The following is a 15809-nucleotide window of genomic DNA, read 5'->3' as shown; positions in this document are numbered from 1 at the left end:
CCTTCCTCAGGAGGTGTTCTAGGCACGTCCCACCAGGAGGAGGCCCAGGGGACGGCCCAGGACACGCTGGAGGGACTATGTCTCTCGGCTGGCCTGGGAACGCCTTGGGCTCCCCCTGGAGGAACTGGAGGAGGTGTCTGGAGAGAGGGACGTCTGGGCGTCTCTGCTGAATCTGCTGCTCCTGCGACCCGGTCCCGGATAAGCGGAAGACGACGAGTACGAGTACATTTAACTTAAGACAATATTAATGCACATTACATAAAACAAGAAAAAATTATGCTGACTAGAATTATATGCAATATTGTATTTGTACTGTTAATTACATAAAGGAAACTTAAAACACTCAATAAATAATGTTAAAGGAAATATAAAAAATATTCCCCACAACCACATTGGCAGGAGGAAGCTGGAATTGGACCCACAACTTTCAAATTGCAAGACAAGTACTCTTCCCACTGAACCACAGTCACTTCTTATATCACTAAGTTATTGTTTTAAAATCTTTTAAACAAAGTGTACACTTTGGAACCTTTATTTGAGACTATGCTTCTATGCAGGTACACAGAATGAGAAGTTTTTGAGGTGCCTGAAACGTCTCATTTGCAGTCCATGCTTTGCCCCAACTTGTCTACATAACCTGGGAATTCAGTTTTTGCTATCAGTGCTTTGTATGAAATGAGCTGCAACAGCAACTTCAATATTTTAATGGAAAGAAGGCATTTTTTCAAGAAAGATGGGGTCTGTCTTATGTCTGAATTAGAACTTTTTACCTCCAACATTTTCTATTCAGTGAATCAGACATCACCTGCCTCAGCCACAAACAGGAGACAAGAAAATACAAAACAATTGATAGAACAGCACTCTGAAGGACAAATGCAGCCTGCTGAGATAAAGATGGACCATGGAAAAAAAAATCACACAGAAAGAGACTTTATCACTACAACAAATGGGATCTGCCCAGATTCCAACTGGACAAATGGACACCCCATTAGCTTAGCCATCACCGAAGACCCCATCCACCCCTCCCCTATCTCCATACAGCCCAGAATCCCTTCTCCTGGATTTGGAGTTTAACTTCCAAGGTGCAGAAGAACTATGTGATAAACATGTTTAACAGCCAACACACAAAAGGGGACAGATTTTGGACTTAATCATCAGTAAAAGTCTGAACATTTCCAAGGTTCCAAGGTCCACTTTTCTGTTATCTTTAAAAGCATCATTTCTATCGACTCTATCTTCTATCGACAACTAGCCAAGTGATGGTGAAAGACTGGACTCCAGCTTTACTATGATTTCTATAAAGATGGACTTCACAGATATAACTTAAAATCTAAAATCAGGACTTTTATGGTTAACACTCCCTGAAGTGGTATATCTCAAGGGATGCTAGATCAGTGCCCTCATAAAAAACTTTGTTACCTCTGTGGTGGAATTTTCTTATCAAAGTTGGAGAAAAATTAACTCATCAACAAGAGAAAATCTGGACTTTGTCTTTATAAGTTTTATTCAAAGGCATTCAGCGTTTGAAGACCCTGTCACTGACAAGTCAGTGAAGCAGAGCCCCGATCAACATTTACACACAGTATTTAAACAGTATGTGGGTGTTACCTCAACTTAAAAGAGTTTGTGCTTTATGGCCTTAGACCCTCCTCAGGTCAGAGGTAAGAAAGTCATTTATGAGCAGACCATCTGCTCTTCCTGAGACACAACCCTCCAGGATGTGTTTTAACCATTAAACTTCTAATAATGGTTTTACAGACCAACTCCTCTAGGGTAACAAAACACAGAGGTCAGAGGAGAGAGGTAAATGGAAGTTCACAGCACTTTGGAACACTTTAGAGCACTAAATAAAATAATTTCCATTACACTCCCCCCTTGTGATTACAAGATAATCATATAACTAAAAGAAAATTCTACAAAACCATCACCCAAGATAATAATCAAAATAAAACCAAGATAAACAATATATACAACACTTTAAAAGAAACATCAAAATCAAAAAGAAAAAGAAAAATTACTCCAATCTTTATTACCCAGGATGTCCAACCACCAGGACCATATGTTCTTTCTGTTCAGACGTCAGCGACGCCTCTAATTTCTCATGGATACTTATCATGTTGTTAGACCCATCAGGAATAAAATTGCAACATTGTTCCCCAATTAAATGACAAACACCACCCCTCTCAGCTAACAAGTAATCCAAAGCCATCCTATTTTGCAAACCCATAATTCTTATATCCTGCTGCTCCTTCGTCAGAACAGTGAAACCTCTTCAGTTAAGGCAGTAAGATTTTCTAACTAAACTGACAACTCATTAATCCTATGAATTAGGGTACCCAAAATCCCTTTCCTATATGGAATCCTAGCTCTCTTTTGCCATTTGTCTACCTTTCTAATAATGGAGTGATTGAATCATAAGTAATGACTGTAGGTATAAGTGAGCTAAATAACATTCTCCAGACCAATTAGCAGGCAGATACAGATATGATCTATTTCCACACATCCAAACCATGTTCTTAAACACGAGTACCCATCTCTACTAGGAAAAGTAACAAGAACCCTGGTTAATTTACCTGCCTGGTCATACAATTTACTTCCATTTGGTAAGACTGTCAGATTAAGAGTTAACACAAAGGGATCTGAGACCGAAGATCCTGAAACGGTATAAGAATCAGTTCTGATAGGACATGACTCAAATTTATGTCTGTTGGTTAAAGCACATAAAACAGATATAATAGTTTTACAACCCTCTGTCTTTCCAAGGAAAGACAGAGGAAATGTTTTCCTCCTTTGCAATACAAATATCTGTACCTATATCTGGATATCTTATTGATTCCTATTACCCCAAAATCTATAAAGAGTTCCTGTATTAGCACAAATTAAATTAGGCTCCCTAGAAAATCCACTAACATTTCTGCTTTGCCTTACAATATAATTCCTCACCCAAGGAAAAATTATCTCCACCAGCCGGTTATCTGGAAAAAAATAGCTAGAGTATAAGCAGTATCAATAGGAACAGGTACCAAAAATGGTTGATCATTAATAGCACGTGGAATCAAACAACAAACATAGCAACTGTCATCTTTCTTTCTGCTCTTGGTGGAGGTGGACGCTTTTTCTCTGTCTCCCACCCCCTCCCATATCTGCCGTGCTTCAGCTCTGTGTCTTGTCTTCTTTTTGGAGCCTCTTCTTGCATATCTTCCAAATTCTTAGTTATGGATTTGGTCAGCTGGTCTCTCAATGCAATTGATCAAATTTTCTCGAGGAGAAGACAGGGTGAAGGAGAACAACTTGTTCGGACTGGACGTTTTTCTCTGGATACACAATGGACTCCTGGCAGAAGTGGAGGATTGTGTGTTTGTCGATAATGTCAGTCGAGGATGTTGAAGATGTGTATATAATTGGATGTTTGATATCAGGATTTCTAACTTGATATTGGACCTAGGAATGCAGACGAGCAGGCAGCGTGACGGTAGGTGAAAAATTTTTTATAACGAAAACTCACTCACTACAGGAGGCAGGAACAAAACAAACGGGCAGGCAAGACAGGCATGACATGATCTAAAAATAAGACGAGCATCAAACTTGACATGAGCATGAGAATGAAAGATGTTTCCGCGAAGACTAACTGAACAGGTGTGAATATATGGAGCATGGTACAGGTGGAGCAAGGAGACAGATTAACTTGGACAGGTGAACCGAATAAACTTAATTGACAGAGAACACAATGTGACAGGAGCAAAACATGGCTTGAACAGAACGCAAATCCAAGGAAACAAACTAACAGAAATATAACTAGAAAAACATGAAACAAAAGCATGACCAGATCCGAAAACCAAACTTGACAAAACATGAAAAAGACGACAAAACAAAAGCATGACCAGGAAAATAACAGAAGCATGATTCAAAATCTAAGAAGAATAATAACAAAAGAACGAGTCAAAACCGTAACTGTGAAAAACATAAGAAGAAACCCGAAACCAAAAACCAAACAACTCTACATCATGACAGGTTGATGTACATTCCAACATACCATCAAGGACAATGGCCTCTGTGACAGTGCTTCATGGACTTACTGCACACACTCACTTGCACACACACACATGCTCAAGATAAACATATGCACCCCCTCATACCACCTTCACCGTTCCCGGCATGATGTTGTTTTGTCAACTTGTTGCTTCTTTGTGCTGACGTTTTTTGCAATTTCAAACTGTATCCTGCTAAGGATAAAGTGTGAAATATAATTTTTTCCCTCTACTTTCCTAATGTGGCCTCTTTTCTCATCTAGCAAGGGCAGCGCCTGTGAGTGGGCAGCAAAGCCTTGGTGACCCGTCCCCCCTTGTCTTGTGTCATGATGTATGTTTGGATGGGTTGTACTGGAAGTCTAATTTCCCCTCGGGGATCAATAAAGTATCTTTGAATTGATTTGAATTGATTCCTTCAGAACTGTGTAATTATTTCCCACCACAGTGCCAAAACATTTTTAAGCATGCTTTTTCTTTATTTTAAAACAGATCTGGTTTTTGTTTTGTTTTGGGCTTGGTTTTTTTTTTAGCATAATGTTTGTCTGAAGCTTCTTATGAACTGGGTTAGGAGCAAATATGATCTGAGGTAAATTAGGAGGTGTGAACTAGTGATTTTTAAATCTGATTATGTTCCAGTCATTTTGGTGGCTTTGAAATGCAATAATACTCAAATTTTTTACTCTGGGGAACACAGATTGGGGATGAAGAATTTTGTTTTGGAGCCAAGGCTAGGATTCTTTATCATGGAATAAAGACAAGTAAAATCCTTTATTTTGGCAAAAGAAAATAAATAAAGGCCCTCTCCACACTAAAGAGGATGGTCGGCTCAAACTCCAGTCTCCTTGTTTGATTTCTTAGGGTTTTAAAGATTAAAAGAATACCTAGGAGTACAAAGGTAGACAAGGTAATTTCAGATTACTAAGACATAAAATATTGGAACATTTATCAACATTTAGATTATAAAAGAGGGGTTCTAGTAATAATTTTTTCCCCAACTCTCAAAATTTGAATAGCCCAAATTACAGAAAATGATGTTTGTTCTCCTTTTGAAACACTATGTGGGAAAAAGTCCAGTTCGGAGTCAAGCTTCTTAGCTTAATTTTTGGTTAAGTCAAACACTGCATAAAAATGTCAACGCCGACTTAAAATACTTCTTTGCATTTAACCTGAAGTAGAGAAATTCTTGAATGCAGCTGCGATCAAATTGAGCCAAACAAAAAGAGAATTATAACAATAACTCTCAGGATTGTAGTTATTATTATTACAGAGTTACAGTACAAAGAATTGGCAAAAGGTTTCAGCATCAGTGAATTTGGATTCATGTTAATGAAAACTGTTGCTGTGTTTCTAAATAGTTTGAGATTTCTTTGGACTATGTGCACTCATTTTTAAAAAAAGGATCCTGAAGATTGTCATAACAAAATTGATCAATTATAGCATCAAAAGATATGGTTGAGAAAACATATTCTGAAAAGAGATTGTTAAAAATTTCTTTGAATTCTTGAAGCTTCAAATTTGGACATTTGTTTGTCTTTGATGTTTTGTCTTTGTTTTTGTTGGAATGAATGTTTGTTTATATGTTGCATGAAACAATAATCCATGTTTAGAATAATGTTTCTAAATCCCAGATTGATTAAAACTTTGAGTTTTTAGGAGAGTTAAGAAGCAGCTTGTTTCTGAGGTAGGTGCATGTTAACAGTTTTGAAGTTTAAAGTTCACTAAGATGGGTTGGAATGAAGAAACTGTGGGTCCGCCCATAAGCTGCCAATCAGAGGTTAGTTCTGCCTGACTCCGCTCACCTACCAGGTTGGTTCACGCCTTTGCTGTCATGGTAACGCTCAGCACCTCCCTCCCTGAGTTTCAACACTGTTTAAGAGACAATAGAATCAAAATGCTTGTAGCTTGTAGACAAATCAGGATGATATGTGACTTATTTCTAAGTGAGACATTGATGAATCGCACAACAACTAAAGTTTGCGTTTTGTTGTTAATGGAACTGAATTGCAGTTAAAACATCTGGATTTTATTGTTGCTTTTGGTAATTTCATAGTGACACATTATTATGTCAGAATCAATTTCTTTGGTTCTATGTAATGTGATCCTGGTTACTAGAACATTATTTCTTTTTAAATTTTTGCTGGATTGTTGTATGGGTTGAACCCTGCGGCAGAAGAGGGGAAATGTCAGAATAAAGTAACATGAGATTACAATCGTTTTAGCACTCATGGAGAAAGGGTAGCTCATATCTCCAGTGAGGACTTTGTGACAATGAGAAAGAGACGTTGTACTTTGTTTATATAAATGGTGCATAGCTTCCTAAGACCACATTCTGAAAACCTCTCTGAAAGTACGGTGTTGATTCTTTTGTGAAATTTTACATCTCCACAGATTAGACCATTTTTGAACTTCTCTTTGGGTATTCTGAAACTATGGAAATAATGACCTGTAATCAGGTCATCCTCAAACATCATGTCACATTTTTTTATTCAGAATATTTAGTTGATGGTCACTGCTAGTATATCAGGTGAAGTCAGAAGATTAATTCTCTTTGATTTTGCTGGATGTTTTGATGAAGTTCATGTAATTAAGCACCTAGGCTTGAGAATGGAACTTTGAAATAAAAAATTAGCCAAATGTTGTGAAGGCTCTGCTTATTGTTTTCATTTACAATTGAGACTTTTGAAGTGCTGTTTGACAGGTCGCCTAGTTTGGGCATGGGGATATTGCTAAGATTTCTACCTTCCACATCTCTGTGTGAAGAGAGGATGCTGTTTTACTATCAAAACCTGTCCACTGTGCTTTTTCAAGTTTCACAGATTGTGAATGCTGCATTAATGGAAACAGCCACTTCCAAACTCCACTCCTTGGTTCCAGGAGAACACACTTGAAGTCCAGATGCTGGAACGGCCCATATCAGATCCTACACGTTGTCAAGGTAGCAGAACGTGTTACCTGGGTCTATGCTACACTGGAAGGTGTTCATGGGAACACCACCTGAGCAGCATCCTGGTTCTGAACCTCCTACCTAGAGGAGCTTCCAACGACCGCCCACCTGTACCAGCGTGGTAACAGGGCACCTTGAAGCGCAGTAGCCACTCAGGAGAGGCAGCAGGATTTTTCAATTCTGTTTATGATTTGTTTTCTCTGAAAAAAAAAAAGGGCAAACAAACTGTTTGCTTTCAGTACCAGAAGAAAGGACACGATGCAGCTATATGGAAGATGGTCTGTTCTGATGCTGATGATTGGTATTACAAGTTTTTATTACTCTTGTGTTTATTTGGGAAAAGGTACAGCGAAGACAATTTGTGTCTAATCTGATTAATTAAGCCAATAATACTCATCAGTTGTTTCAAAGAGGGATTCATTACTTCTCTGACTACCATGATCATGCTGATAATGTCTGGTGGCAATTGATGCATCAAACTGTGAGGAAGATAAGAAATGACAGTTGCTATGTTTGTTGTTTGATTCCACATACTATTACTGGTCAACCATGTTTAGTACCTGTTCCTATTGATACTACTTCCTTTCCAGATAGGCAACATAACCAGCTGGTGGAGTTTATTTTTCCTTGGGTGAGGAATTACATTGTAAGGCAAAGCAGAAATGTTAGTAGATTTTCTAGTGAGACTAATTTAAAATGTGCTAATTCAGGAACTCTTTCTAGATTTCTGGGTAATAGAAATTCAATAAGGGATCCAGATATTTGTATTACACAGGAGGAAAACACACCTTATTTCTTTGGAAAGACAGAGGGTTGCAAAATTATTAAAGCTGTTTTATGTGCTTTAACCAACAGAAATAAATCTGAGTCATGTCCTATCAGAACTGATCCTAATACCATTTCAGGATCTTCGGTCCCAGATCCCTTTGTGTTAACTCTTAATCTGACAGCCTTACCAAATGGAAGTAAATTGTATGGCCAGGCAGGTAAATTAACCAGGGTTCTTGTTACTTTTCCTAGTAGAGATGGGTATTCGTGTCCTAAGAACATGGTTTGGATGTGTGGAAATAGATCATATCTGTATCTGACTGCTAATTGGTCTGGAGTATGTTATTTAGCTCACTTATTACCTACAGCAACTACTTATGATTCAATCACTCCATTATTAGAGAGGAAGACAATGCTCAAACGGCAAAAGAGAGCTAGTATTCCAGATTGGAAAGGGATTTTGGGTACAATTATTCCTAGTTATGGTGCTGCTAATGTAGCCCATAGGATTAATGAGTTGTCAGTTGAGTTAGAAAATCCTACTGCTTTAACTGAGGAAGGTTTTACTGTTCTGACCAAGGAGCAGCTGGCTGTAAGAACTATGAGTTTTCAAAATAGAATGGTTTTGGATTACCTGATACCTATGAGAGGTGGTGTTTGTCATTTAATTGGGGAACAATGTTGCAATTTTATTCCTGATGGGTCTAACAACATGATAAGTATTCATGATAAATTACAGGAGTTGCTGATGACTCAACAGAAAATATATGGGTTCCTCTTGAAATCCTTGGTCCTGGTTCATTACTGGTGGTTGGACATCCTGGTTAATAAAGATTGGAGTAATTCTTTTATTTTTATTTTTGATGTTTCTATTAAAGTGTTGTGTATTCTTTTTCGTTGGTTTTACTTTTGTAGAATTTTTTGCTTTAGTTGTAATTATCTTGTAATCAGAAGAAAGGAGTGTTGTGGAAAATTCTTTTAGTGCTCTGAACTTTCCTTTACCTATCTTTTTCTGACTTCTTTGTTTTGGTTACATAAGAGCAGATGGTCTCTAAATTCATTATCAGGAGTTTTATGGTTAACATTCCCTGAAGTGTTATATCTCAAGGGATGGTAGATCGGTGCCCTCATAAATAACTTTGTTACCTCTGACCCGGGGAGGGTCTAGGGGCCATATTTCTAAACTCTTTTAAGTTGAGATAACACCCTCATTTGTGGTATAAATACTGTTTGGTATAAATACTATTGCCCTGCTTCACTGACTAAGCTCAGTGACACGGTCTTCAAATGCTGAAATGCCTTTGAATAAACTTATAAAGACAAAGTCTGGTCTTTCTCTTGTTAATGAGTTTACTTCTCTCCCACTTTGATAAGAAAATCCACAACAGTTTGCATCATCATCATTCTTTATAAAGTTAGTGTAAAATTGTTACAAGTTTAAAAGATTTTCTTCCACCCACTGTTGAGGTGTAATTTAATTCAACAAGTTATTTTGAGTACCACTTTGTGTTAGCAATAAGTTCCACACTGATCCAATGTTGGGACCAATGTTGGTGTCATTCCCTGTGTCAGAGGGAATGACACCATGTTCCTGCCTTGGAGCTGCCTCAAGGCCAGTCAGACAGCTTTTGTGGTGAGATTCGATGCTCGTCCAAGCTGAGACACAGGACTTTGAACCACACCTTGACAGAAACTGAGGGCAGACTTTTTTACAGCAAAGACTTCAGCGGAAATATCCTGATGGGTTTCTCCATCTTTTAACAGAGAAGTTTTATAAGTAGATGGAGATATTCTGACATTTACCTCTCCCCCAACCCAACCTTAACTAAGCATGCCATTTTCTACTTAGCAATAAAACGAACATTTGTAGATAAAGAAATAAATGGGGAAACAAAAACTGTGAAAATAAGGTTTTATTGTTTACATTTGCCCCCATTTAAATGCAATGATGTTAATAACAGGTAAACATAATATTCCAGGAAGTCTCCAGAAGTGACACCACATCACAGGCCAAAAGATCCAGAGTGACAGAATTCGTGTATCTATATGAAATTAGAAAATCTACAAAGCCAAGGGTGACAAAAACCATCAAAGTAAAGTAGAAAGAACCCTGTATAAACATTTGTGGATGATAAATTTGTCAGGTTTATAGAAATTAAATGCCATAACCTATGCATTTGCCCTTGACAAAAAAATACAACACTGCCATTCACTATTAATTCCAGTTGACAAAACAAAAAAAACTTAAAAATCCTTAACCAAGACATTTACAACAGTAAAAAAACATCTTCAGGGACATATATTTATGACTTATCTGCTGGAATAAGTTATTATCTAAGTAGACCTGAGCTAGCAGAAATTCTGTCTGAATAAAAGGCATGCATAGTGAAGTGATCTGTGTTATATGTGCATGGGTAGTTTAACTACTTGTACATGTGCAAACCTCTTGAATAAACCACATAACTAGCAAAACTGACTTATGCACAATGCCTTTCAATCATGAAGTATTTCCTTTGTTCACATCTTAAAAGTTGACTAGCTTTGATGAGTAAAATAATTCGATAAATAAATACCAAACACAGCATACATTCACTGTCATCCTTAATGTGCGAAGCCAAGTCCCAGTCAACTGGATTTCCCATCCTGCCCCATACTTTAACTCTATGCTAGCAACCCCAATTTCTTCAACACTTTGTCCACGTTGGGAATCAATTTTTCCTGAAAATCCCACAGCCGTTTGTCCACGTTGAGCTCCTCCAGCGTTAGCTGTTTCAGCAGGGCCACACGGACATGAATGATCCGACAAACGTCCATTGGAACTGTATACTGCTGTCCAAAAAAACGGAGCACTGAATGCACTGATGTTTGCTCCACCATCCTGTAACACAGGTACACGGGACTGAAATGTTGGTTTGGTATACGGCACATTGAAACGCATCTTAAATATCTATTGTTCTGTCAGAAACCTACAGAAAAAAATTGTTGGATAATGAGATTACGGTACAGTTTTTAAAATACTAAATTCAGCCTCCAGACCAGATCTATTCACTGTAAATTAAGAATTGAATCTTATCACAAAGTTCTAACCGATGAAAATAGATCCAGTACCAAGGTTCTTGGACTGTGGTAGTCTACAAGTAATACTGGTGTCACTTGGGCTGTCTTTAGAGATACGCAGAAAAAAATTCTGGTATCATTTCTTTTCTAGGCAAATATGAACAAAATTAAAAATACTCTCCATTGGCATATTTCCCCCCACTTCCAGATGTACACTGCCAATAAAATCAGTGCCTTAAGTAATGTTCCCAGACACGGGCATGTAAGTTTGTTTTGGGGAGAGTAAATAATGCTTTACAACAAAATAGCAAAACAAAAAGTATTTTCTGCTTTTTGTACTTTTGAACTAAATATGTTCACTAAAGAAGGCTGTATACAGCTTTGTGTGTAAAAGATTAAAGAAAAACTTCAGAAGTGTTCTTGAACAGTTTTTATTTCAGTGGTACAGTTATCAGATGTTTAATATTGAAGGCAGCCATGTTGGATTTTGAAGTTGAGATTGGTGAGAAACCTCCAACTTTTCCATTTGGAATTCCAACTTCTAGTGACTTTTCTGTTAATTTTCCCAAATCAAACTTGGAAAGTTAAACTTTTGAATAAAATTGGGAGAAATATTCTTCAAACAGTATTGCTGTGCTATTACAAAGGAATAATTTTCCTTTCTCCTTTTACCTTCATATCAACAAACTAAATAGAAACCTCTGCTGTACCACTGGGGAACAATGTAGTATGCTCCAAAGTGGTTCAGTGTTCTTTTATTGTAATTTTGACCCAAAAACATAAATTAAAATTTTCCTGTTACAATTTAGATGCAAATTGAAATGGAAAAACCACTGAATGCATTTCTCAGCCTACCTTGGTTGAACGATCATCTTATGTGGATGGTAAATATTTCGATCCGGGCTTTCTCTGTAAACGTGCTCCAGAATATTAACTCCTGGCACCCTGTTCCACTGAGGAAGGTGAAACCTTCCACTTGGTTCAAAGTGCTTTTTTGGAAAGATATGGTTCTCAATAAGGAACACGCCCACCTACAAAGTGTGAATATGCTTAAAAAAGATGGTAAACATATTTAGAAATACAGGAATAATGCAATAATGCACAACCTACATTTGGATACTGTGCTTGCAGACCATCCATCAGAGATTTCAGGTTGTCTTGTTGATACGGCATAATGATCTCATCTATATCGTTTAGCAGGACGTAGCGGGAACGCTCCATGGATCTGTAAATGCACTCATTGAGTGTGGTGAGCTGGCCAAAGTAGTGAATATCGCCACCATGACTTGAAAAGAGCCAGCCCCGGGACGGATTCATGTGTTTGTCTATTGGCCAGGGAACTACTTCCACAAAGCCTTCCTCCTTGTAACTCTGCAGAAGACGGTCAAGATCCGGGCCACAGCTGGTCTTGTAGATCACCACTCTGTTCACTCCAAGCAACCTTGGACAAAAATCAAAATAACTCACTGTGTTTACTCAACATGTTAGAACACATTTCATTATATTTCAACACTGCAGGTAAAGCAGTCCAAACCGCTCAGTTTTTTGCAACAGTTTGCACACACTATGTGCTTTTTTTCCTGCAATGGATACATAAAGCTTTCAGCATTAAATACACATGTGATCATGTCCAGCAGACACAAGAAATGTGCATCTGCTGTTGGATCAGGTTCTAATTGTCCTCTCCTTATCCGGAAACAGAGCAGGTGCCGTAGTGAAAAAGAGAAAAAAAAATGTTACTCTTTAAAAAAATATTTTAATTACATACTAATTAAATCCTGACCTTATGAGGTTCTCCTCAAAACTCTAACATCTGGCTATTTCAATTGAAAATACATCTATTAGATTTCTAAATGGTTCATATAGATTTAGGCTAAATTTAGTGAATTGATTTTAGATGTTTATTAAAAGTATAAATGTAGACTTGTTTTGGCCAAGATTGAGTAGCGTGTCAAAGAAAAAAGCATGTTTACTAATCATGTGCATTTCATAAGCTTTTAGTCAGGATGCTTTTTATTGTCATTGTATTATAAAAAAAGGAAAGTGTGTAGTTTTCAGATTTTAATTGTGGCTGCGATATTATTTTTGTCTTAACACAAATTATACCACATTCCTCATCTGTACTCTCTGTATGGTAGTTCTGTTGCAATTCTTGTTGCACATTGACATTTCTCTAATGGAACAAACTGAAGTTGGTCTCTGATGATATCCAGAAAGATTGAAATGCATGTTTCCATCCATCAGTACAGTTTAAATATGTAAATTCTTAATCATATTCTTTTCATATTTACAGCATTTCTTAATGTTTTGCACACAAATAAATAAATATTGCTACAAATAATTATCACTACTCCAATATCAGAACAGAAAGAGTGTTGAAGATAATTTATAATACTAGATCAAATTAAGTGGGCTTTGAGCCACCAGCAGGAAATGTGATGGGAGGGAAATAGGCCCCACATTTAATGGGAGGCCTACGATGCAGGAGAGGGGGCAGCCAAAGACCCAACCTGACAGAAAAACAGGCACACACACCCTCATTTGTACATATACAAACACACACCCACACACCCAATGTAAAGACACACAAGAATGGACACCCTACACTCGTTCACACTCCCCATACACACTCTATACTCCCAGTTCCAGGTATGGATACCCCGGAAGAGCAACCAGCTCTCAGACCCAAGAGGCGGTCCCATGCATAATGGTGTGGAGACAGGCAGACCGTCCAAACCACCAGTCCAGACTCGGGCTGGTACCGCCTGAGCCCGAATGACCCCAGCCCCGCCCCCCACCCCCCACCCTAACCCCAGGTCGTAACTACCCCTGACCCCCTCCAGAAGAAGGCCACAAAAAAAAACAGAAAAAAAAAACCTAGCCAGCCAACCCCCTAATGAACTCCGATCTCAACCCAATGAACCTCCCACCCCATGAACCCCAACACAGGTTTCCCTAAAGGGCCGCCCCCAACCAGGACATGGATATCGAACACATGACCCAGAACACAAATGCTGAACATTGATCCCCTCCCCACAGTGGCACAGCCCCCTTGGCGGGGCGCCACCTGAGAATAGTAGTTGATGACACATGCGCACAGTGCAAGCCCAACATACAGCCCCCACTCTGAGCAACCTCGCTGCATGCCGCCATCCCGCCATCCCGCCACATAGTGCGCTGTGAAAGCCAAGGCAACAGCCCTGCACAACACCAACCTGGCCACTGGACAGAAGTGCAGAGTAGACACCACAGAGCCAACTCACTTGCAAAGCATTCCTCGGCAGGTGGCACGCACCCGGGACAAATGGCAGCGGGCATGCTCCCCGGGCGCCGCACAATGGCAATTACATCAAGACCTGCATAGATAGTTACTGCGGAAAAACGCAGCCAGGTCTACCCCAACAAGAAGCCCTGGATGACCAGGGAGGTCCAGCAGTTGCTGAGGGAGAGACAAACGCCCTCAAGTCTGTCGTTTGTGGCACATTTTTGTGCGGAAGCCACGGAAACGTTTTCAATCGACTAATAAACTAAAGAAGACTAAAACTCACCTAAATACACTGAAATATGACCCGAGTTTTACTTAATTCATGGATCATCAAGCCTGATGTTTTGTCATGAATTTGAGCTTTTTATGGTTTAAACACAAACGATGAAACTGAATCACATTTAGCCTCATACAATAATGCAACACACCTCAGAAAGTGATGGAAACAACCTCAGTCAGATGTAAACTGCAAAACTTCCTCTATTTTTGTCACATCGGTCTGTGCGTTAAGGAGCATAAAATGCATGTGAATCATCTAATGGGCACTTTCATTCTCACTAAAAAAGAGAACGGACCAGCAGGACCAGCAGCAGCAATTCCTAACAAGTCGGGTTTGATGATTTCTAAGGTGGACAAGCTACAGACAATAACACATGTCCATAAATAACTGGATAAAGTTGTGCCTAATTGTTGAACAATGGCACTTTGGCAAAGCTGGAGGACATTACCAATAGAAGAAGTCGGAGGGAACGTCTTTTTTAGAGATCGTACTGACATGCTGGAACACGATGATGCATGGCTTATTGGGTGGTTTAGATTGCCCAGGGCAATTATTTTGACGTTCTGCATGGAGCTGGCCTCAGTGTAACAGTGGGAAACTTGTGCAAGTTCAAGTTCACACTATGCTGCGGTCATTTCAACCGGAGCTGTTCAGATGGAGCTGACTGACAGGTCGGGTATAGCAGTCATCCCTGAGCCGTGCCATGCCAGCCTTATGGGAGGGCCTCATCCGTATGAGGCTGACCCATGTAGCTGGATTACACCCTACAGACAATGGCAGCCTTACCTTCACTGTGACGTTGCATGAGGTGAGGTGCACACTACAGGCTGTCAATCTGAGGGAGGCTGCTGGACCCGACTGACACGTGCTGACGGACTGTGCTGAGCAGCAGGCAGGAATCCTCTACAGGTTTTTTTACTTTTCCCTGTGCCACCCTGTCCGGAATCCTTCATCATTGTCCCCTTGCCCAAGAAACCCCACATTTTCTGACTACCGCCCAGTTGCACCGACACCAGTGGTCATGAAATGCTTTAAACATCTGGTAAGGGCTCACATTACATTTCCCTAACTTTTTGTTGGGGAACATTTTGTTCCCCACCAGTTTGCCTACAGGGCTAACTGATCTACTGAGGATGCAGTAGCCATAGCCCTCCATGCTAAACTGTCTCCTCTAGAACAGTAGAGGAGCTGCTTGCAGTTGCTTATTGCAGACTATAGTTCAGTATTTAACACCATAATCTCCCATAGACTGGTGGACAAACTGTGTGCAAGGACAAGCAGATTCAGCAACAATTTCTATCCAACAGCAATAGCTACATAAATTCAACAATGCCAGAATGTAAAGGCAATGCAATAATGAGAATGTGAAACCAATACAAATGTCTGTACCTGTGTTTGTATGTGTTCTTTTCAAGAAACTGCTTCTATATTTCTATTTTATATCAATTATTTATTGTCTATGCACAG

General features: G+C 39.2%; 1 protein-coding gene across 3 annotated transcripts in view; it reads right to left on the bottom strand.

The window, feature by feature from the left end:
• Positions 1-9638: 9638 nt before the first annotated feature.
• Positions 9639-15809, bottom strand: part of LOC124855353 — a 53034-nt gene continuing 46863 nt past the window's right edge. For 2 of the 3 annotated variants that reach the window (XM_047345135.1, XM_047345134.1), the window contains exons 3-5: positions 11908-12238; positions 11653-11828; positions 9639-10618 (exon numbers count right to left, since the gene is read on the bottom strand). In XM_047345135.1, the coding sequence (XP_047201091.1) occupies positions 10402-10618; positions 11653-11828; positions 11908-12238 (724 nt within the window). In that variant the 3' untranslated portion in view covers positions 9639-10401. The remainder of the gene's footprint in view (positions 10619-11652; positions 11829-11907; positions 12239-15809) is intronic. The other variant, XM_047345136.1, reaches the window with a different exon arrangement.

Source organism: Girardinichthys multiradiatus, chromosome 19 (genome assembly GCF_021462225.1).
Source record: "Girardinichthys multiradiatus isolate DD_20200921_A chromosome 19, DD_fGirMul_XY1, whole genome shotgun sequence".
Classification (NCBI taxonomy): Eukaryota; Metazoa; Chordata; class Actinopteri; order Cyprinodontiformes; family Goodeidae; genus Girardinichthys; species Girardinichthys multiradiatus.
This window is presented reverse-complemented; position numbering and strand designations above follow the sequence as displayed.